At 41.6% G+C, this 23488-nt stretch overlaps 2 protein-coding genes across 2 annotated transcripts; both read left to right on the top strand.

The window, feature by feature from the left end:
* The first annotated feature begins 1718 nt into the window (after window positions 1-1718).
* Window positions 1719-8766, top strand: PCNA (proliferating cell nuclear antigen). Its single transcript, XM_059133883.1, has 6 exons — window positions 1719-2152; window positions 3009-3106; window positions 3268-3335; window positions 4061-4255; window positions 7278-7401; window positions 7485-8766. The coding sequence occupies exons 1-6, from the start codon at window positions 1932-1934 to the stop codon at window positions 7562-7564; spliced, it is 786 nt and encodes a 261-aa protein (XP_058989866.1). The 5' UTR covers window positions 1719-1931; the 3' UTR covers window positions 7565-8766.
* Window positions 8767-9247: 481 nt separating this feature from the next.
* On the top strand, window positions 9248-21817 carry TMEM230 (transmembrane protein 230). Its single transcript, XM_059133884.1, has 4 exons — window positions 9248-9407; window positions 11578-11698; window positions 13014-13136; window positions 20768-21817. The coding sequence occupies exons 2-4, from the start codon at window positions 11600-11602 to the stop codon at window positions 20906-20908; spliced, it is 363 nt and encodes a 120-aa protein (XP_058989867.1). The 5' UTR covers window positions 9248-9407; window positions 11578-11599; the 3' UTR covers window positions 20909-21817.
* Window positions 21818-23488: the final 1671 nt, after the last annotated feature.

Below are 23488 nucleotides of genomic sequence, written 5' to 3'. Positions count from 1 at the left end.
TATATATGAAAGGGGGCACCTGGGTGGCTCAGTGGGTTAAAGCCTCTGCCTTCAGCTCAGGTCATGATCCCAGGGTCCTGGGATCAAGCCCCACATTGGGCTCTCTGTTCAGCAGGGAACCTGCTTCCTCCTCTCTCTCTGCCTGCTTCTCTGCCTACTTGTGATCTCTGTCTGTTGAATAAATAAATAAATAATCTTTTAAAAAAAAAATATATATATATAAAAGATATCCAACCTGTAACAATTTTTATTTATGTGACAGAGAGAGCACAAGTGAGACGCAGAGGGAGCTGGGAGCGGATGCTAGACTCCATCCTAGGACCCTGAGATCATGACCTGAGCTGAAGGCAGCCACTCATACCCCTGTAATCCTTTTTTTAAAAGATTTTATTTATTTATTTTAGAGAGAGATCATGAGCAGGGGGAGGCGAAGAGGGAGGAGAGATAGAAGCAGACTCCCTGCTGAGCTAAATAAAGCCTGCCTGTGGAGCTCCATTCCAGGACCCCAGGGGAAGGCAGATGTTTAACCAACAACCCAGGTGCCCCCTGTAACAATATTTTAATGTGTAAATTGGAATTTTCACACAAATAAGCATAGATTTTAAAACAAGATTGCATAGGGGAAAGGACGGAAAAATGAAACAAGACAAAACCAGACAAGAAAAAAACCTTAAGGGACTCTTGGTCTCAGCAAATAACAAACTGAGGGTTGTTGGAGGGGAGAGGCATAGGAGGGATTGGGTGCCAGGGTGATGGACACTGGGGAGGATATATGCTATGACGAGAACTGTGAATTGTGTAAGATTGAAGAATCACAGACCTGTACTCCTGAAACTAATAATACATTCTATGTTAATAAAAAAAATTTTTTTAATTGCTAGTATCTATAGCTAGGAAAACATGGAGAAATGAGCATGTCCACAGGCTTAGGCAAACTGCAATCTTTCAGCGGTCAATTTAGTAATATTTGTCAAAACTTTAATGGGTATGCCACTGCAAGGAGTCGATCTCACAAAAATCAACTAAGTCCCCGAAGGTGTTTGTAATTACAAGAAATTGACAAGTTTGGCTACATGCATAGGATACTATTCCATCGTTTTAAGAAGTGATGATATTGGGGTGGTATGTGACATAAAATTAAACATAAGCTTATTAAGTATACATTGTAGAAGTGTTTCTGGTATGAACTCAATTTGTTTTTCTTTTAAGTGTATTTGTAGAGAAAAAAATGCTTAGAAAGTTGTCTACAGTAAGTAACAAGAGCTTGGGGTGCGTGCGGACGAGGAAGGGGCATGGTAATTCTCTAATCGTCACTGCACACCTCTGTACCCTTTGACTTTTAGGAGCACATCACTTCCGTTAACAGCAAAAGTAAAACGCACATTTAAAACAGCTGTACTCAAGCTGCAAGGCGTCTTCCTCCTGCTAGGTTGGATTTGCGTTTCATTTTCACTTTTTTGGTATTCCTGAAGAGGGAGGTTGAGCAGGCAGCACAAAACTCTAAGACCCAGAACCCCTGTCAGGCCTTCACATGCCTAGACTTGTTTAGCTTCGGGGTTCGCAGAACTAGGTAAAAAAGAAGGCGGAGGCGCCACGCTCCTGCCCCGCCCCTGCGTCCAACCCTCCAATGGATGTTCAGAGAGGGCGGGCTACATGCAGATCAGGGCCACTATTGGCCCTGGAGTCTCGCCGACAGGCAATGGGCGGGGCAGCGTGGTGACGTATCCACACGCGGCGCAGAGGCGGAGAGCGCGCGCTCGCAGACGCGGCGCTATTAAACCGTCGCAGGCTCCTCGAGCTGGTCGTGATCGTCCGGGCTCTCCGACGTGAGCTCCTCCTTTCGCCGGCTCGCTCTTACCCAGTGACGCCCAAGCCGGGAACAACTTCCTCTTTATCTCCGCCTGTAGCTGCGTCGTTGTGACTCTGCCACCATGTTCGAGGCGCGCCTGGTCCAGGGCTCCATCCTGAAGAAGGTGCTGGAGGCGCTGAAGGATCTCATCAATGAGGCCTGCTGGGACATAAGCTCGAGCGGCGTCAACCTGCAGAGCATGGATTCCTCCCACGTCTCCCTGGTGCAGCTCACCCTGCGCTCCGAGGGCTTCGACACGTACCGCTGCGACCGCAACTTGGCCATGGGTGTGAACCTCACCAGGTGAGCCCCAGGGTGGCGGAGAGCCGGGCTCTCGGTGCACCCCCACCTCCGGCTCTTGGCGGGAGCGCCGGCGAGCTAGGCCCTCATTGGCCGGCACAGGCGACACGCCCCATCTCATTGGCCTGCGACGCCGAGGGGCGGGACCTAGCGGAGCGCGCGGTTCGGAAAGCCCGCGCTGGCAGCCGCGCGCACCGGCACTTTCCGCGCCAAAGTCACAAAGCGGGTGGTGGCGGGAAAATGACGGGCTTCTTCGAAATGCCAGGAAGAGAGTTGCACAGCTCTTGGGGCATTATGTGCCGGCGGCCTTGGGCGAGAGACCTTTGGCCTGATTGACCAGTTCTGTCACCCTACCTGGGGACGGAGAGTCGGTCGATTCTGGTCTTTTATTATTATAAAGTTGCAGTGAGCACCCCGAGGTCATGACTTAAAATTTATCCACGGCAGGGGCTTCCAAAGTTTTGATCGCTACTTGTCTAGTACATAAACATGTTTAAATCTTAAGGTTTGTGAGAAATACTTTACCCGACTACATGGAGTGTTAGTTTAAATGGGGATCCTCCATCATTTTTCGTGATCGTCACAACCGAATAATTGGCTTCACCCACCAAAGGGACGTGCAGGTCGTAAAATACTGCTCTTTTGTTGATATTCCAGACGTGAAACTGCTCGTGATAGGGTGTGTGCTTGCTAAAATATAAATACTGCTATATTGCATTACAAAATGGCCATATCAGTTTACCTAACATACCCAGTTGCTCTGACAACCCTGGTAAAAATAGCAACTCCTTCTTTAGAGTCAGAAATCAATCTTGAGAACATTGTGTGGATTTTAAATCCTGTGTCTTCTGTATTCTAGCATGTCCAAAATACTGAAATGCGCTGGCAATGAGGACATCATTACACTAAGGGCTGAAGATAATGCAGACACCCTGGCCCTAGTATTTGAAGCTCCAAGTAAGTCATACCCTTCAACTAAGTTATACTAGGGGAAATTTAAATGCAATGTGTCTCTCAGAGTTGTGAGAAATTTTAAGAAAATGTTTGTGATGATTGTAGAACTTAACATCATAGTTATAAACTTAAATGCTTTTCTTCAATCTACTTTCTTTTGGTAGATCAAGAAAAGGTTTCAGACTATGAAATGAAATTAATGGATTTAGATGTTGAACAACTTGGAATTCCAGTGAGTATCAAAGTTTCTGAATGTACTGTACACACACAGGGCATGATAGTTACATAAGAGTGTTAATACAGTTTAAAGCCCAATTCCTGATGGAACTTATGTATATTTGCTGTACATGTTCCAAAGTAGGGATTTAGTATTTAGACTGACATTTGTAATTTTTTCATTAAACTACAGTACTCTAAATGGAATCTGGTTGAATTGATTGCTTCCAAATATATATTAGCGTTAACCTCCTTGCTTTTTTTTCCTCCCAGAGGAAAAAGCCTTAGACTTTAAGGCTGTGTTAGCAGAAATTCATTAAGGTTGGGTTTATCAACATAAAAGGAGAGTTAAGGTTTTTTAAATCCTTAGTGTCTTGTTTTCTTATTTTGTTTTAGTAAGCAGTTGGGCCTGTTTGCATACACATCATCATTTGTATGCCATGCCCTAATGTCTTGATTTAGCCCTGGAGGGTGATTGGGGAAGGCTCTTTTCCTTGAATTGTGCATTTGTCATTAAAGGTTTAAACTCTTATTTTAGTTTTCTAAGTATAATTATTATGACATACTTGTTTTATATCTACATTTGCTTTTCGAGGTTTAGAGTATGTTATGAAATTACACAATGAGATATTTCAAAATAATCAGGAAGTCTTAAATTCTGAATTTTTGTCTAGATGCAGAGTTTTCAGAAAAGGAGAATTTTTAATTTCCAGCAGATGAACTTTTATTTTCTTTTATTAGGAACAAGAGTATAGCTGTGTAGTAAAGATGCCTTCTGGTGAATTTGCACGTATATGCCGAGATCTCAGTCATATTGGAGATGCTGTTGTAATTTCCTGTGCAAAAGATGGAGTGAAATTTTCTGCAAGTGGAGAACTAGGAAATGGAAATATTAAGTTGTCACAAACAAGTAATGTCGATAAGGAGGAGGAAGCTGTAAGTAGTTTCTTAACTAACAAAATACTGTGAAGAGTATGGTAACCCTTCTTCTTTTGAGAATGGTAATCCTTCTTAACAGTAGATAGTGCCTTAGTCTCTTCAGGCTACTATAGCAAAATACTGTAGACAATGACTTATAAACAACTGAAATTTATTTCTGACAGTTGTAGAGGCTGGAAAGCTGGCAGATTCAGTGTCTGGTGAGGACCTGCTTCTTGGTTCAGACAGTGGGCTTCTCGCCCGATAGAAGGGTCAGAGGAGCTCTCAGGTCTCTTTTAGAAGGGTACTAGCACTAAGCACCTCCCAAAGGCCCTACCTCTAGGTACCAAAGGCCCTACCTCTAGGTACCATCACTTGGGGATTTGGTTTTAACATGAACTTTTTGGGAACACAGACATTCAGTCCATAGCAAGGTAATTGCAACTCAACAGAGGATCTAGTTAGAGGTAAAAATTAACCTGTTAGGAGCTCTTATGTAATCTTTATATTTAAGTTTCAACAAAGTAGGCCCAGTAGGGGGCCTAGAGAACCTCCATTTAGGGACAAAGAACACTAATTACTAAACAACCTTAAATTAAGGTTTTCCTAGAAAATCAAGTGTGTTTTTTTTTGTTGTTTTTTTTTTTTTTTAAAGATTTTATTTATTTATTTGACAGACAGAGATCACAAGTAGGCAGAGAGGCAGGCAGAGAGAGGAAGCAGGCTCCCCGCTGAGCAGAGAGCCTGATGCAGAGACCTGATGCGGGGCTCTATCCCAGAACCCTAAGATCATGACCTGAGCCGAAGGCAGAGGCTTAGCCCACTGAGCCACCCAGGCACCCCTCACGTCCTTTTTTTTTTTTTAAGAAGAGTATTTATAAACAAATACTTTGTAATTGTATTTTATTTTTTATAGCCTTACTAGCCTTTGAAAAAACACCAGTTAATTCTGTAAATGAAGGACAATTTAAGGTTCTAACTTCTTAGGATTATTAGGCTTAAATGGGGTAACATTCAAAGTGCCTACCTTAGTGTGTGACATTTTATGTTTATAGTAATTATTCAATATTCTAGTTCCTTGCATGAGTAGACAGCCCTCAGTTTATTTTATTTATTTATTTTTTAAATACTTTATTTATTTATTTGACAGAGATCACAAGTAGGCAGAGAGGCAGGTAGAGAGAGAAGGGGAAGCCCAAGGTGGGGCTCCATCCCAGGACCCCGGGATCATGACTGAGCTGAAGGCAGAGGCTTAACCCACTGAGCCACCCAGGCGCCCTCAACCCTCAGTTTAAATGAAGACTTAAAAATATTACTAACAAAAGTTCAGGGTCTAATTCTGTATTATCTCTGCTAAATTACATGGTAACTTCCCTGCCATTCTGGATTTTTTTTTTTTTTTTAAATCTCAGATTAGTTTTTCTTTTTTCTTTCTTTTTTTTTTTTTTTTTTAAAAAGATTTTATTTATTTACTTGAGAGAGAGACAGTGAGAGAGAGCATGAACGAGGAGAAGGTCAGAGAGAGAAGCAGACTCCCCATGGAGCTGGGAGCCCGATGCAGGACCTGATCCCGGGACTCCAGGATCATGACCTGAGCCGAAGGCAGTCGTCCAACCAACGGAGCCACCCAGGCCTCCCTCAGATTAGTTTTTCTCTAAGTATTTTTGTATCTGAAATGTGAGTGTTTATGACATTATTTGGTATTTTTTTAAAAAAAAATATTTATTTATTTGACAGATCACAAGTAGGCAGAGAGGCAGGCAGAGAGAGAGGAGGAAGCAGGCCTCCCATGGAGCAGAGAGCCTGATGTGGGGCTCTATCCCAGGACCCTGGGATCATGACCTGAGCTGAAGGCAGAGGCTTTAACCCACTGTGCCACCTAGGCGCCCCTGACATTATTTGGTATTAAGGAATTTTTCAGTGTTTTCCTATTTCCTTGGTTATTTCAGAAGTTGTTTGAATCAAAATTTTAATAAGCTCTGTACACTGTAGTTCATTGATAGGCCCTCAAATTCTTTTAGTCCATTGGTTTTCCATTCAATTTCTTTATCCCCCCTCTCCATTACAGTTTGTTGAGGCAAGTCCTTTGTCATTGAGTTTTCCTGAAATCTGGATTTTGCCTATTCTATCCCTTATGTCAATTAATATTCTTCTCTAACCTGTATTTCCTATAAACTGGTAGCTACAGTGCTAGAGGCTTGATATTCAGTGTTTTCTTTGTTTGGGGAGTGAGAGAATAAGAATACTTTACAGATGCTTGTACGTATACCCCTTGTAGGTATGAGGTGTCTGCATTTTCTTAGCAGCCATAATAATTGTTTAGAATATTAGGTCCTTAGAGTTGTATTAATACATTTCATTCCTCCTTTTATTAGCTGATTTATTTATTAGAAACATTCCCATAAGAAGTTTTCTCTTACCACATAATTTTGTTTACCTGAGCTACAGTTTATATGGGACAGACTAAATACTTGATTCTTTTGCTTTATTTACCAGTCCTTAAAATTAGTTTCATATCACTCTCCAAAGTAAACCAATAAGGGATTTTTAGTTTTGTTTTTAAAGATATATTCTAGGGGTGCCTGGGTGGTGGTGGCTCAGTCAGTTAAACATCCAACTCTTGGTTTCAGCTCAGATCATGATCTCATGGAACAAGCCCTGCTTGGGCTCAGCACTCAGCGTGGAATCTCTGCCTCTGCCTCTCCCCGCACTCAAGGTCTTGCTTGCACCCACGCTGTCTCTAATAAATAAACCCTTTTTATTTTATTTTATTTTATTTATTTATTTGACAGAGATCACAAGTAGGCAGAGAGTCAGGCTGAGAGGGAGGGGGAAGCAGGCTCCCCGCTGAGCAGAGAGCCGGATGGGGGACTTGATCTCGGGACCCTGAGATCATGACCTGAGCTGAAGGCAGAGGCTTAACCCACTGAGCCACCCAGGTGCCCCAATAATAAATAAATCTTTAGAAATATATTCTAAACTAATGGACTGCAATTTATTGATGTTTTTCAATATGGTTACTCTTTCTGTTTTCTCTCAGGTTACTATAGAGATGAATGAGCCAGTTCAGCTAACTTTTGCACTGAGATACCTGAACTTCTTTACAAAAGCCACTCCACTCTCTCCTACAGTAACACTCAGTATGTCTGCAGATGTACCCCTTGGTAAGATAATTGGTTTGTTGAATCTTGTTTTGTAGATGGTCTATGTGGTACTTCTCAATAATTGTGTTCCTGTCTTCTTTCAGTTGTAGAGTATAAAATTGCCGACATGGGACATTTAAAGTACTATTTGGCTCCCAAGATCGAGGATGAAGAAGGATCTTAGGTGTTATTAAAATCCAAGAAAATAAAGCTAAGCTCTTTAAGAACTGCTTCTGAGATGCCGGCATGTACTAAGTTCGTCACCAAATTTGTACCTCTTGAGTACATATGTAGATATTTTCTGTAAATAACCTATTTTTTCCTTCATTCTTTACAATTTGTTTAAAGAATAAAATCCAAAGTCAAATTTGGTCTTGTTAACCTAGAAATATTTCTGCCTTACCTAAAAATACTTGTGTATTCATAACAAAAGGGTTTTGATTCTAAATGCAGTTTTGAGAATTTTTTTCAATTTAAATAAAAGTTTTTTGAATTTCAAACATAACAAGACAGTGCCTTCATTTGGACCATGACTGTTGCAAGTATCCTGGGGAATTCAGTTCAAGCTACCATTTCATGTAAATGTGCTTATTTTTCCAGTCTAGAGCAGCCTGATAAAAATACATTTGATACAGCAATAAAAAGTATTCCAACTACAGTAGGTGACAAAATATTTTTGGGGATTCATTTTCAAACTTATTTTGGTATTCTTCTAACTTGAGTTCAGGAAATAAACAGGAGAGTAGACCTATATATTTTGTTATTTTGTTAATTTTGTTAGCAAAAACTAACACTTTTTTTTCCAGCTTTATGTACCCAAAGCTGTGTGAGCTTGAGAAGACTAGCACTGTTATAGCGCAGTGTTTCTTTAGCCTAGGGAGCCTTTTAAAAGAATCTTGAAAGATTTAGTACATCTGTGATAGGGGCCAAGCAATATGTTGGTGCAAAAATAATTTTTCTAGTATAAGTAGCCTTTTTTGTGACTTAATCCTAGCAGTTGTGAAACAGACTGTTTAAATGTTCCTACTAATTGTGCCAAACTGGCATAGCACATACTGAGAATCGCTTTATTAAAGTCCTTTATTCCTGGTATGTTCTGTGCTTGGTGTTTTAAACGACTGGTTCCTTTGTTGTAGTACCTGGACTGAGTTCTGGTTACTGGAGGTATAACCCACTATACCCAGTAGGTAACTAATAATTACATTCTGTGTGCCTGGGGGCAGGGAAGGATATTGGGGGCAAAGGGGCCTGATGGAAGTTTTGGGAATGGTGTAACTTTAATATAGACCGTGATGGTTCCAAGACTGTATGCACTTGTCAAACTCATCCAATTGTACTTTATTGTATGTAAATTATACTTTAATAAATTTGACATTTACAAAGCTTCATGTGCTGCAAAATGTCCCTTGTGGGCGGGCTTCTTACTTGGTCCAGGCCTGATGTCGAGGAGCAGGAAACAAACACAAGAATGTGGGGCCACGCGAAAGTAGTGGTGGGGTATTGATGCTGAGACCGTGGCGTGCCCAGGAGAAGGGCTACAGCCGTGGACACTGACTAGGAGTCCTGCCAGCTCCAGTCATCCTTAGCTTCACTGTCAGCTTCTGTCTCCTGTGGGTACCACTCAGCTTCCAACACTGCCCGAGGGATCAGGGAAAGAAACAAGTAGCCGGTTCACCCAGAGTCTGACTGGGACTCCGGGAGCCGTCACCCTTGACAGCTTCACAACCCAGTGGAGGTGCCTGGCAACATATCCAGGCCACAGCGACTCCCGCCGCCGATACCTTCCGCAGTACACTACCACTAGCTACTACTAGCGCAAGGCGAAAACAAGTTCCGGAAAGGGGACTGATAGAGGTCGCTCCCGGTGACGCCACTTCCGGTACGCCGCCGTTCAGCGGGCCACTTCCGGCGTCAAGGGGGCGGCTGAGGGGTGGCAGTTAGGTGAGGCGGGCCATGAGGCCTCAGGCGCTTCTGCTGCCAACCGTGAGCGAGCTGTCGGCACGCGGGCGGCCTGGCGCGGCGCTCCGGTAAGGCGTGTGTTCGGCGGGGCGGGAACAGAAGCGCCCCCCTCAGGCGCCCGGCGGGGCCGAGACTGCGGTCCCTGCCGAAATCTAGCTTCGCGTCCTGGGTGTGGAGCGTTCACCAGCCTGGGCCACCGCTGGCCTCTTCCCAGAAACTGGTTTTGTTTGTTTCCGTCTAAATTCGCGTCGGTTTTTATTTGTCTTCCTGGCTAGGTCTGGAGACGGGCAGGAAGATAGTGTGTGTGGAGGCGCATAATGCTAGGCACTGCGCTGAGTGTTTTACTGATGCTTTTAAAGCCTCGCAGCCCCGGCGGGCTCGGAGAGTTTGAGAGTTGCGGTGGAACCGGTTTTTAAAAAAAAGTAATTCTTTGGGGAACTTAAATGGTACTCTGAAAACCTCGGTTTACGTTTTTCCTTCCTCTTGCAGAATTCTTACTCTTTGCTACCAGTAAGCCTTCGTCGCCCCTCTCCCTCACACCCTTCGCTTTTTTATTTTGATGCGGGTGTGTGAATAGGTAAAGCAGAGTCCGTAAACTTTATTTTATAAAGACGATAGAAATCACAAGTGATTAAATGCCCTCAAACCCCCACATACCGGTAGTTTGTCCTTTAAATTTTGTAGAATTAATTTAGATTACCATGTAATCGGGATCGCAACACTTAAAAACCTGGTATTCGATGCAGTTTGCACTAACTTCAGAAGAGCATATAAATTAACATACTGGATCCAGTACTTGATTTCTGCACTGTTATATAATTGCTATAAAGGGACATTCACATTTAGCACCAATTCCATCATATTGCTAATTATTTTAGCATTTTTATTATACATAGTATATTAGGTTGACTCTTGGCCACTTAAAACAGCTCATTAATAATTGGGATAAAGTATATAGAAAGCACTTTGACTAGGACCTGGTATCTAAGTGTGGGTTATTATTAACCAACATTATTATAATGAAGATTGTTTACAAAGTGTCATACCAGAGGAAGACAAAGTCTTTATGGTTTCTGGATTTTTTTTTTTTAATGGTGCCCTTATTGTGAGATACTTAATTTTCTCTTTACAAATCCATGTCACCTTTAGAAATAGCTTCACAGTCAAAATAGATTTGTCTATTGTATCAAATTACGAATGTTTTCCGACTTAAATGTCATTGTTTTTTTTATCTTATCTACTACCTCTTAAACTAGTGACAAAATAGCCATAATTTCATTACTGAAGTTGGTTTTGAATATTTTGCGCAAAAAACAAGTTTTATTTTTATTTTTAATTTTTTTAGGAGGCTATAGAAGTAATCTGGAAAATGAAATCACTACTTTCAGTGCTTGGGGTGGGGCAGAGAGGCAGACAAATTGGCACTGGTACAGTGCTGATTACCAGTAGTGATAGTGCTGATAGCCAAATTTACTGGAGACTGCAGATTTTTTTGCATTAAAAGAATGATACCGGATGCCTGGGTGCCTCAGTCCGTTAAGTGTTGGCCTTCTGCTGGGCTTTGGTGGTGATCTCAGGATCTTAGGATCAAATCCCATATGGGGCTCCTTGCTCAGTGGGGAGCCTGCTTCTTCCTCTGCCTGCTGCTTCCCCTGCTTGTGCCCTCTCCTTCTAACAAATAAGTAAATAAAATCTTTTCAAAATTAAATTAAATTAAATTTAAAAATAAAAATAAATAAAAGAATGATACCCATTAGGGGGGATCAACAAAATGCTTAATGTGAGTGTATTCCATATCCCACCCATTCTCCGTCCCTGGCAGGTAAGAATCATTTGAGCTTATGCTCCTCTTGCTATTTCCTGAAGCAGGGACAGGGGCCAGGCAGTACTATAGCAGAATGACTGAAAATGTGGACTTCGGTGTCAGACTTGTATTTAAGTCACCACTCTTCCACCTGCTCTGTGTGGAGGGTTTGGAAAAATTAGGAGGCACAGGAATATTGGTGAGAAGATAAACATGAGGTCTGTTTCTTGGTCAGTGTCTTGACTTTCATTCTACCAGGACAAGGCAGAGAAGGTACATAGGAGAATGTTTTCACTTTGTCAAAGGAAATATCAGATTTTAAGTGCAGTGGGGCGTGAATTGCCAGTTGCTTAGTATGACATCTTAGCCCAAATTCTAATATATGTAACACACTGTGGTCAGTGGCATATAATGACAGTTTTCTTTGTCTTCAGACTGTAGCTGTGTCAGTGTGTTATGATGCCGTCTCGTACCAACCTGGCTACTGGAATCCCCAGTAGTAAAGTGAAATACTCAAGGCTCTCCAGCACAGACGATGGCTACATTGACCTTCAGGTAAATGCGGAAGGGAATTAATGAGACTGGCTGGCTCCGTTTCTGTTGAGTTAGCAGGAAGACCTTCTAGGTGGAGGTTTTGCTGTCTCTGGGGATTAGAAGCAGCAGCAAGAAGGACAGTTATCTCTGAGACCCTTTCAGCCGTAGTTTGCAGAAGGAGAGGCCTTGGTAGAGCAGTTTCAAACCAATATAAACACTGTTCATTTCTAAGAATTTTTAGTTGTAACACCAAAACCCAGTAGTTACAAATTTTATTTAGTTTTTCTGGAAAATGCTCAGATTGTGTTTTGTTAAGTAGAATTTTTTTTAAGGACTGTGTCATTGGTTCATTTACACTTTAGTCAAAGCCAGTTCATCTTTTAAGGGAGAAACTAACTGCTAAAGCCAACAGATTGTGGGAATCTTCCTTCTTTCCTGATGTCATGAGATCCAATTTATTAAAGGTATTCTTTTGGCAAACAGTAAGTAAAACAGAATATTTAATATTTGTTAAGTTTGTATCCTACCCTGATTCGTTATTTATAAAATACTTAATGATGTAGCATATCTCCTTCTGCCCACTTTCCCTTGGAATGGTTTAGGTGGAACCAGGGCCAAGGAGGAAGAGGCAGGAACCCATCCCTTTAAATATAAACAAATCAATGACTCTTTGTACTCTTTGGACCCATACTTGAAGGAGAGGAGTTTTGTTTTTTAAAAGCACATCTGAGAATCTTCTAGTCCATTAGGTCAGATACAGAAATGAGGCAAACCTTAGAAAGCTTGTGTCTGAATCTTAACTTTGAATAGAACTTATTAACAAGTCAGGCTACTTGATCCCTGGGGTGGGCAACTAATGCTTGAGAAAAAGCTGTTTCTAAAACCTTTGTATGCTCACTTAACTTTGAATGCCAGAAGTCACTTGTTTTCTTTACTTCTCCAGATCACGATGTTCATCTTGAATCCCTAGAGATTAGTACAGCCTTCCAAGTGCCAGGCACTTAATAAGTATCTAATATCTAATCAGTGAATGACCATAAAGTATCTTCTGTTTTTGTGAGAAAATATTTTCTTATGGTGAGTGGTATATGGAATTAAATTAGAAGTAGAAAGAGTAACATTCTGCTGGGACTCCTCCGAGTGGCTGTTAGAGCAGTAATTAGAGCTTCACCTCCTGTTTGTCCCTTGCCTTTCTTTCCCAGAGCTCTAGTGGGTAGTAGGACTTCCTTCAAGACGCACAAACTAACCACATTGGTTCTTATTATCCTCCTTGCTTTAAAGTGTTTCAGTCCTGGTATTTTCATAATGCTATGTCTTTTGTTTGTTTTTCTTCCAGTTTAAGAAGAGTCCTCCGAAGATCCCGTATAAGGCCATTGCGCTTGCGACAGTTCTGTTTTTGATTGGGGCCTTTCTCATAATCATAGGTTCCCTCCTGCTGGCTGGCTATATCAGCAAAGGGGTAAGCTGAAGAGTTTGTGGGGGTGTGCATGAAATCCTTAAAGTGTGAGTCTGGGCTCTGTTTTATATTCATATCTAGTACAGGAGTTTCCAGCAGAAAGAAGAAGAGAGTTTTCTTTTAGATTTTGTTCTCTGGTAACAAAACATACGTTTTTTTTTTTGAGCAACAACATGCTTGTCCCAGTTTCTATGAGGTGTGTGTGTGTGTGTGTGTGTGTGTGTGTGTGACATTTTCCTTCTGAGATGTCAAGCAGTCTTCCTACTGTCACAGTTTGGAACAGCAAAGGTGAGCCTAGCATTGAGGATTTCTGATTGATAAAGGCTGTAGCCAGAGTAGAATGTGTTGTTATAATTTTGCAGTGCCATAGATGTTCCATGTGTGGGGAGAAGCAGTGAGGCTTGTATAGGTCTGGGGCCACTGACCATGCCAGGACTTGTGACTCTTGACTCTGATCCTTACTACATTGGGTTTGGTTGGAGTTCTTGTTGAGCTTCAGAATGTTATCTTTATTACCTAAAGGAGTGTTTGGTGGTTCTTTTTCTTGGGCTATATACATGTGCTAATAGTGCCCAAGTTGATCTGAACTAATAATGATCACAAGTCATGGTCATATGGTCCTGCAGAGGGAACATAGCCAACATCTGAAAAACTGTGGACATTATAGAAATTGAGAATAGTAGCACTGTAGCAATAAAATCGCTGCATATGGTTTTTAAGAAGTGAATCTGATTTGCCATTGGTCTTTTTTTTTTTTTTTTCAAATATTTTATTTATTTATTCGACAGAGAGAGATCACAAGTAGGCAGAGAGGAAGGCAGAGAGAGAGGAGGAAGCAGGCTCCCCGCTGAGCAGAGAGCCCAATGCGGGACTCGATCCCAAGACCCTGAGATCATGACCTGAGCCGAAGACAGCGGCTTAACCCACTGAGCCACCCAGGCGCCCTGCCATTGGTCTTAACTACTTAAAATCACTGTGTGGTCACCAGATGCTTACTTGGTGCAGTCTTTGTTTGAACATCTAACTTCAGGACTGTGCCTTCAGTTAACTTTCTTACTTTCTTCTTTTTTTTTTTTTTTTTAAGATTTTATTTATTTATTTGACAGAGATCACAAGTAGGCAGAGAGGCAGGCAGAGAGAGGTGGTGGAAGCAGGCTCCCTGATGAGCAGAGAGCCCGATGCGGGACCCGATCCTAGGACACTGGGATCACAACCTGAGCTGAAAGCAGAGGCTTTAACCCACTGAGCCACCGAGATGCCCCATTCAGTTAACTTTCATTGCAGTATGAGGTATCAGTCCCAAAGGACTCTGTTAATTACAAATATTGAGAGTGGAGGTGAGATCCACATGCAGCAAATATCGTTTTACCTTGTATGGTTTATAAAAGACTGCTTTATAAATAAGGATAAAGATGTTAATTAAGAGAATCACTAATAAGTTTGGTTTGGAGTTTTTTTTTTCACTTTTTATTACAGATACTTCAAAAACAGAAGTAAATGAAATAATGTATTAAACCCCTGCATGTCTCCCATTCATCAACAGTTATAAACATTTTGCTTCATGTATTCCCCCCAACTTTTTTTTTTCCTGTGTAGGAAACCAAATACCAGATTTATATTTTGCTGGTATTCTTTTTTGAGAGAGAGAGAGGGCGCATAGGAGCGGTGGTGGGGTGGAGGACAGAGGGAGAGAGAGAGAATGAGAATCCTAAGCGGGCTTCACAGCCAGCGTGGAGCCCAATATCACAGCCCTGAGCTGATGAAATCAAGAGACTGATGCTTTACTGACTGAGTCACCCAGGCACCTCTATTTTGCTGGTATTCTCAAGTGTGCATCTTCAGTATGCATCTGTAATAGTTTTTATATAAGTTTACAGGTGCTGTATTAATATCTTTTTTTTTTTTTTTAAAGATTTATTTATTTATTTATTTGACAGAGAGAGATGACAAGCAGGCAGAGAGGCAGGCAGAGAGAGGGGAGGAAGCAGGCTCCCCGCCGAGCAGAGAGCCCGATGCGGGGCTCGATCCCAGGACCCTGGGATCATGACCTGAGCCGAAGGCAGCGGCTTAACTCACTGAGCCACCCAGGCGCCCCTGTATTAATATCTTTGATCTTCATATTTTTGTTAGTTTTAGAGACTTGCTTAGATTCAGAATAGTTTTTTTTTAGAAAGTATATTTCATGGGAGGTGCTGTGTATTTGCTATGGCAGGTTGGTTCTGAAACTTCAATGTTCATCAGAATCATCTGGCAGACTTGTTAACACACAGATTCCTTAGTTCCATTCTCAGAGATTCCAGTTCTGTAGGTGGGTTGTGAGAATCTGCATTTCTAACAAGTTCCCAGGTAATGCTGGTGGTCCATAAACCACAATTTGAGAACCAAATTGTGGTATTACATTAGGAGGCATGTAATGGTTATCCTGCTTTTAGTTGATATTAAGGTAGATTGCTGGGTTTAAGTGCCTTCAGCCTAATTAATTTATTATAAATTTCCCCATTACCATTTATACTAGTGAATGCAGTTCTGTCATTTTCTGCGTTCATTAGCTGAAATTCTGCTGTAAAGGTCTTTCTCAAATCTACCATCTGTTTACCCCAAAATATAATGTGTATAGTGAAGGTAGGAAAAATGTTTTTCTGCTTCACAACTTTTATAAAAATACACCTAGTAACCTCAAAACCGCAAAAGGTAGTCAGAGAATGGTATCAGTATAAACTCCTATTTTTTCTTTTACATATTTGTGTTTCAATCAATCACAGTCCATATTCTTTTTTTTTTTTTTGAGTAGACTCCCCACTCAGTGTGGAACCCAGTGCGGGGCTTGAGCTCAAAACCCTAAAACCCTGAGATCAAGAGTCGGATGCTTAGCCTAACTGAGCCGCACAAGTGTCCCCCATATTCTTTTTAGTATTAAACTGTTCCATGTTTGGTCAGTAGGACTCCTTCATGTTACTTCTTTGTCTTTTAAACATGGCCTATGTAGCCTTTGATAGCTTTCTTGCTTTCTGGCACAGAAAGTTATCCCAGGCCCAGCTATATATTTCCTGTCTCCTAACTTGTAAACAACCATTTCTCCAGAGAGCCTTGGTGTTCCGTTTTATTTTGTTTTGTTTTAAGATTTTATTTATTTATTTGAGAGAGAGAGACAGTGAGAAAGCATGAAAGGGGAGAAGGTCAGAGGGAGCAGACTCCTCACGGAGCAGGGAGCCCGATGCGGGACTCGATCCCAGGACCCCGGGATCATAACCCAAGCTGAAGGCAGTCGCCCAACCAGCTGAGCCACTCAGGCGCCTGAGCCTTGGTTTCTGTATAGGAAGTAGAGATCACAGACTGGGCATTAGTGGTGCTCATGCTTCGGTTTTGATTGTTTCTAGAGCTTTTCAGCAATGGAATCAAGAAATAGGTATCTTTGGGGCACCTGGGTGGCTCAGTGGGTTAAGCCGCTGCCTTCGGCTCAGGTCATGATCTCAGGGTCCTGGGATCGAGCCCCGCATCGGGCTCTCTGCTCAGCAGGGAGTCTGCTTCCTTCTCTATCTCTCTTCCTGCCTCTCTGCCTGCTTGTGATCTCTCTCTGTCAAATAAATAAATAAAATCTTAAAAAAAAAAAAAAAAAGAAATAGGTATCTTTTTTTTTTTTTAAGATTTTATTTATTTATTTGACAGAGATCACAAGTAGGCAAAGAGGCAGGCTGAGAGAGGGGAAGGGAAGCAGGCTCCCTGCTGAGCAGAGAGCCTGATGTGGGGCTCAATCCCAGGACTCTGAGATCATGCCCTGAGCCGAAAGCAGAGACTTTAACCCACTGAGCCACCGAGGCACCCCAAGAAATAGGTATTTTTTAGAAAACAGTTTTCAGTGCAAATTTAAGATTAGAGTTAATTTAATTAGAGCTTAATTTCTTTGATATTGTATGGGTATATCTATCCTATGATAATGATGTCATTACTTATTTGCCTTATTCTATGTTATACGTATAGTAGCTTTAAAATAATATTGTGGGTAGCATGTGGGTGGCTCAGTCCATTGAGCCTCTGACTCTTGGTTTCAGCTTAGGTCATGATCTCAAAGTTGTGAGATTGAGCCCCATGTTGGGCTCCATGCTCAGTGTGGAGTCTACTTGTCCCTCTGTGCTCTACCCCACCCCCAGCTTGCTCATGTGTGTGCACATGCACGCTCTCTTTTTCTCTCTCTCTCTCAAATAAATAAATCTTTTTTTTTTTTTTTTTAAGATTTTATTTATTTATTTGACAGACGGAGATCACAAGCAGGCAGAGGCAAGCAGAGAGAGAGGAGGAAGCAGGCTCCCTGCTGAGCAGAGAGCCCGATGCGGGGCTCCATCCCAGGACTCTGAGATCATGACCTGAGCCGAAGGCAGCGGCTTAACCCACTGAGCCACCCAGGCGCCCCTCAAATAAATAAATCTTGAAAAAAATAAGATAACAGGGATGCCTGCATGGCTCAGTCAGTTAAGCAGCTCCCTTTGACTCAGGTTGTGATCCCAGGGTCCTGGGATTGAGTCCCACATGGGGCTCCTGGCTCAGCTCCCTTTGCCTGCTGCTCCTTGTGCTCACTCTCTGTCTCTCTCTGTCTTTCTGACAAATCAAAATAAATAACGTCTTTTAAAAAAAAAATACCAGCGTGAGTGTTAATGCTAAGTAAAGGAAGGCTAAATGCACTATAAATTTCCTTTGCAGTTCTTCAATCCCACTAAGGATGTACAGTCAATATCTTGCAAAAGAAAAAAAGAAGAAGGAAAGCAGAAAATGAAAAATAAGATAACAGAAATAGCACCAACTATGTCAGTTGTGAGAGTTGTAGACTGTTATTGTTTCTGATGTTCACATAGTCCCATCTTTAGGCTGAGAGAGCCCCTTCAAATTCTCTTTCCTTGTTTTGTTTTATTTATTTCCTTGGTTTTAAGCTGGGATTTATTGAGTCATTGTGTCAGCTGAGGCTGCTTGCTTTACACATATTACCTCACTGAGTTTTTATTGTCTTATATGAGGTAAATACTTCTATTTCTATTTGAACGACACAGTCAAAATTATATTGAGTAGATAATCTACCAGTATACATTGTGTAACTAGCCATGTTAAAAGGAGATTTTTAGAGACACTTGGGTGGCTCAGTTAAGTATCTGTCTTCGGCTCAGGTCATGATCCCAGGGTCCTGTAATTGAGTCCCACATTGGGCTCCTTGCTCACCAGGGAGCCTGCTTCTCCCTCTGCCTGTCACTCCCCCTGGTTGTGTGCGAGTGCCTGCTCTCTCTGACAAATAAATAATTTTTTTTTTTTTTAAAGATTTTTAGACTGGATTTAAATCCTTAGCTGAGGGAAGACTTAAAATTAATGGGAAAAAATGACCTATCAGATAAAGGGCTAGTATCCAAAATCTATAAAGAACTATCAAACTCAACACCCAAAGAACAGATACTCCAGTCAAGAAATGGGCAGAAGCATGAACAGACATTTCTGCAAAGAAGACATCCAACTGGCCAACAGAGACATGAAAAAGTGGTCAACATCACTTGGCATCAAGGAAATACAAATCAGAACCACAGTGAGATACCACCTCACACCAGTCAGAATGGCTAAAATTCACAAATCAGGAAATGACATATGTTGGCGAGGATGTGGAAAAAGGGGAACCCTCCTACACTGTTGGTAGCTGGTGCAGCCACTCTGGGAAACAGTATAGAGCTTCCTCAAAAAGTTGAAAATAGAGCTACCCTATGACTCAGCAATCACACTACTGGGTATTTGCCCTAAAGATACAAATGTAGTGATCTGAAGGGCACATGCACCCAAATGTTTATAGCAGCAACGTCCACAATAGCCAAACTGGAAAGAACCTAGATGTCCACCAACAGATAAATGGGTAAAGAAGATATGGTATAGATATACAATGGAATACTATGCAGCGATCAAAAACTGCAAAATCCCCCTGGGGCTAATAATACATTATATGTTAATTTAAAAAATAAATTATTTTTAAAAAATCATGAAATCCTGCCATTTGCAACAACGTGGATGGAACTAGAGGTTATTATGTTAAGTGAAATCAGTCAGAGAAAAACAATTACCATATGATCTTTCTGATACAAGGAATTTGAAAGGGAGAGTGGGGGAGTTCTTGGGGGTTAGGGAGGGGAAAAAAATGAAACAAAAAGGGACCAGGGAGGGAGACAAACCATAAGAGACTCTTAAACTCAGGAAGCAAACTGAGGGTTGCTGGGTAGTTAGGGGAAGGGATAGTGTGACTGGATTATGGACATTGGGGAGGGAGGGTATGTGCTATGGTGAATGCTGTGAAATGTGTAAGCCTGATGATTCACAGATCTGTACCTCTGAAGCAAGTAACACATTATATGTTAATAAAAAGAAAAAAAATTAGGGACGCCTGGGTGGCTCAGTTGGTTAGGCAGCTGCCTTCGGCTCAGGTCATGATCCCAGCGTCCTGGGATCGAGTCCCACATCGGGCTCCTTGCTCCTCTGCCTTCCACTCTGTCTGCCTGTGCTCGTTCTCACTCGCTCTCTCTCTCTGACAAATAAATAAATAAAATCTTTAAGAAAAAGAAAAAAAATTAATTGGAAAAAGATCACAGAGAAAAAGGAGGATAAGCTTAACTGTATAAACATTTAAAACTATACCTAAAAATAAGGCAGAGCAATTTTATAAGAGTGGATTCATTCATTTAATATATTTATTTATATGTTGGGGGCAGGTGGTGATCTAGAAATGAACAAAAGTCCCTGCCCTCCTGGAACTCCCCAAATAGTTGAAGCCCTACACTAAACACCATTTCTTCCTCTTTGACCTGTGAATTGTGATTATGGGAATATACGCTAAAGAAAGAATCTGAAAGGCTAAGAAAAAGAAGTTTATTGTGTTATCCTGTACAGTTACAAAAAGTGAGAGACAACCAAAGTATCCAACAGTTGGTGGGGCATGGTTAAGTAAAATTGTGGTGCATTCATTACAGTGGAATGGTAGACACCATTAGTTGACATAATGTGTTAGTTTCAGGTGTACAACATGATTCAATATAGTATATATTGGGAAATGATCACAATAAGTCTAGTTAGCATCCATCACCACACATAGTTAGTTTTTTTCCTTGTGACAAGAATTTTTAAGATCTACTCTCAGCAACTTGCTAATAATACACAATACAGTGTTTTTAGCTAGAATCACCATGTTGTACACTGCATCTCCAGAACTTACTTTGTGAATGGAAATTTGTACCTTCTGACTATCTTCACCCATTTTGCCTGTCTCCCACCCCCAGTGCAGAACTTTTCATAAGACTTTGGCAATTGCTTGTTATATTAAGAGACTAAAACAAGGCACAGAGTATGGTGTGTTCACAACTAGAAACTAGAATGGAGAACAGAAGGAAATAAGGGAACTATCTGTGGATGCAGATGGACAATTTATTTATAATACTTAGTGCTTTGTAGTTTTTCTGAATTTTATAATAAGGAGGAAAAGAGATGTATACCTGTTTCATTGGTAGCATACTACCCAAAGGAAAATACTCTGAAGAGTGTAAAATACTGATGTATGGGTTGAACCTATGGCTTTAAGTGATCGTTTGTATGGTACTAATGTGTTTGCCTCCTTCTGCCACTAGGGGGCAGACCGGGCCGTTCCTGTCCTGATCATTGGCATCCTGGTGTTCCTGCCAGGATTTTACCACCTGCGCATCGCCTACTATGCATCCAAAGGCTACCGGGGTTACTCCTACGATGACATTCCAGATTTTGATGACTAGCTAACCCACCCTCAACCCTGAGGAGAAGAGTCACAGATGGGACTAAGACCAGCTTTAAGATACTGAGCAGATACTGGCAAAGGGCTAAGGCATTCTGCAGTTTGCAGATGTTAAACAAAAGAATGGGTCCATCCTCAAGATGTCAACGGAGCTTACAATTACAAAATAACTAATTAGGACATGCTCTATTTTTCATCTCCTGGCTCTGGCAAAAGCTGATAAGTTTTTCCACACAAATGTGTATCTTGGAAGAGTAGCAATGTTAATGATGTGGGAAAGCAGGAGGTTCTTGTGTAGTGCAGAATGTTAGAGTTCAGCATTTCTTTTAAATAGTCCTCATTGTCAGTTCTGGTAGCAAATGGAAGAATTTAATATGTCAAATTTCATGTTACTAGTAATTTATTTTGAAAACATCTAAGTAGCTTACCCCTACACTCATCTCTCACTTTGTGTTCTAGTGGAAGACCTTGGCAAATCAAATGTCAGTGTAGGTGCATCTGTAATATTTTTTACTTGCTTTCTTATTAACAGCAGCCAGGACTTTTTTAAGTCTCAGAGCAAGTTCCTAGAAGGTAAACACCCCTCTGTTCACCAGTCCTTGGTCAGCCACCAGTAAGCTGGCCATCATAAAATATGGGTTATTCTGTTCTTTGTAGATCAAGATGTTCTGTATATCATGCCTTTAAGGACTGGAATTTGGCTGTTTCCCAAGGAAAAAAATGTAGATAAGTGGTTGTTATTTAGAGATTATAAACCTGTTGTTAGCATCTTGCATTATGATGTCATTCTGCTGAAGATTGCAAGACTCAGCCTGGATCCCTAAATGGACTAGACTGCCTTAGTTTGATTCTGGTTCCTAGCTTGCACAAAGTGACATATTCAAAAGAAATTAAAATGTCAAAATCTAAACCTAGACTTCCAGTGAGTTAATTTCAAGTATATTTCAGAAAACATTTTAATGATTATATGATACCTTTGATCCCAGTACCCAGGACCACCTTCCTTTTTAGATAATGGGCCTTGTGGGTCAGACTGCTTTTCAGTCATCCTCTTATTTTGAGCTTATGGACATGGGCAACTAGAAGCCTGGAAGGGCCATCAACTGAGATTTGGAGGGCTGTGGGTAGAGCAAGTTTATTGGGGGAGGTGAGTTTACTTTTGGATGTGTTAAATTGTAGATGCATACTCTGCATCCATATGAAACTGTTTAGTAGGCAATTGCAAACTGTGGATCTGGAGTTCAGGAGATAATTTAGGCCAGGGATAGAAATTAGGGAGTCATTGTTGGGATAATATCTAAAAGCTGGATGACATTACTCACAGAGTGAGTGCATATGGGGAAAAAACTAGCACTCGGGAAATGAAGGACAGAGGGGTGTGATGTGAAGCAACCTCTGAAGTTAGGTGCATTTGGTAACGGGAGAGGAGTGTGGGGAGGCCAGTACTCAATTGAAGCTCCTGGACCTTGACACTGGAGTTGTAAAGAGATCGATAAAGCTTTATACTGGGAACTGTTTTCTTTTGTTTTTAAAGATTAATTTTTTTTTATTTATTTGAGAGAGTGAGAAAGCACAAGAGAGGGGAGGGTCAGAGGGAGAAGCAGACTCCCTGCTGAGCGGGGAGCCTGATGCTGGACTCCATCCTGGGTCTTGTTGATCCTGGGACTCCATGATCATGACCTGAGCCAAAGGCAGTGGCATAACCAGCTGAGCCACCCAGGCTCCCATCGTGGGGACTGTTTGTAAAGCAAAGATCAGACCAGAAGGTTTTGGCCAAACCAAATTATTTGGTCCTTTTTTTTAAGATTTCATTTATTTGAAAGAGAACGAGCAAGGATGGGGGAGAGGGGAAGCAGACTTGCGGAGCTTGAGCAGGGCTCAATCCCATGACCCCAAGACAACAACCTGAGTCAAAATCAGGAGTCAGATGTTTAACCAACTCAATCACCCGGGTACCCCTCAAGTGTTGTTTACAGACTCCCTGTAACTTTGCATTGACAGTAAGTGTGTATCTTGGTCCTTTTTAGAAAACATCTAAGTGTAAATAACAATGGTGAGTGTTTCTTGAACCTTTGCCAAATGTGACAAGCACTTTTATTCCTTACTGTTAAATTTTAATCCTTAGAAAAAAACACCAAGTTGGATAGTATTCATAGGTAATAGGTTGGACATTTGGGACTCAAGGTAAAGCCTGAATTCCCCTTACCAAGTATGAAAGCCCGAATGCCTTTAAGGGCCAGGCAAGTGAAGAAGGGGTATAGGTGGAGAGAGCCAAAGACAGTAGTGGGGACCCAAGTCAATTGTCAAATGTATATTTTACCTAAAAGCAGCCTCCTCCCTACCCCTGTCCCCCATGATGTTGGCTGAACCATATGCTCTAGCTTTATAAAGAGTTTTTTTTTTTTTTAAGATCTTATTTATTTGACAGACACAGAGAAAGAGAGAACACAAGCAGGGGGAGTGGGGGAGAGAGAAGCAGACTTCCTACCAAGTAGGGAGCCCAGTGTGGGCCTCCATCCCAGGATCGATTCCAGGACGCTGGGGTCATGACCTGAGCAGAAGGCAGATGCTTAATGACTGA

The sequence above is a fragment of the Mustela lutreola genome, chromosome 9, assembly GCF_030435805.1.
Source record: "Mustela lutreola isolate mMusLut2 chromosome 9, mMusLut2.pri, whole genome shotgun sequence".
NCBI lineage: Eukaryota > Metazoa > Chordata > Mammalia > Carnivora > Mustelidae > Mustela > Mustela lutreola.
Note: the sequence above shows the minus strand (reverse complement) of the source record. Positions and strands in the feature narration are given on the sequence as shown.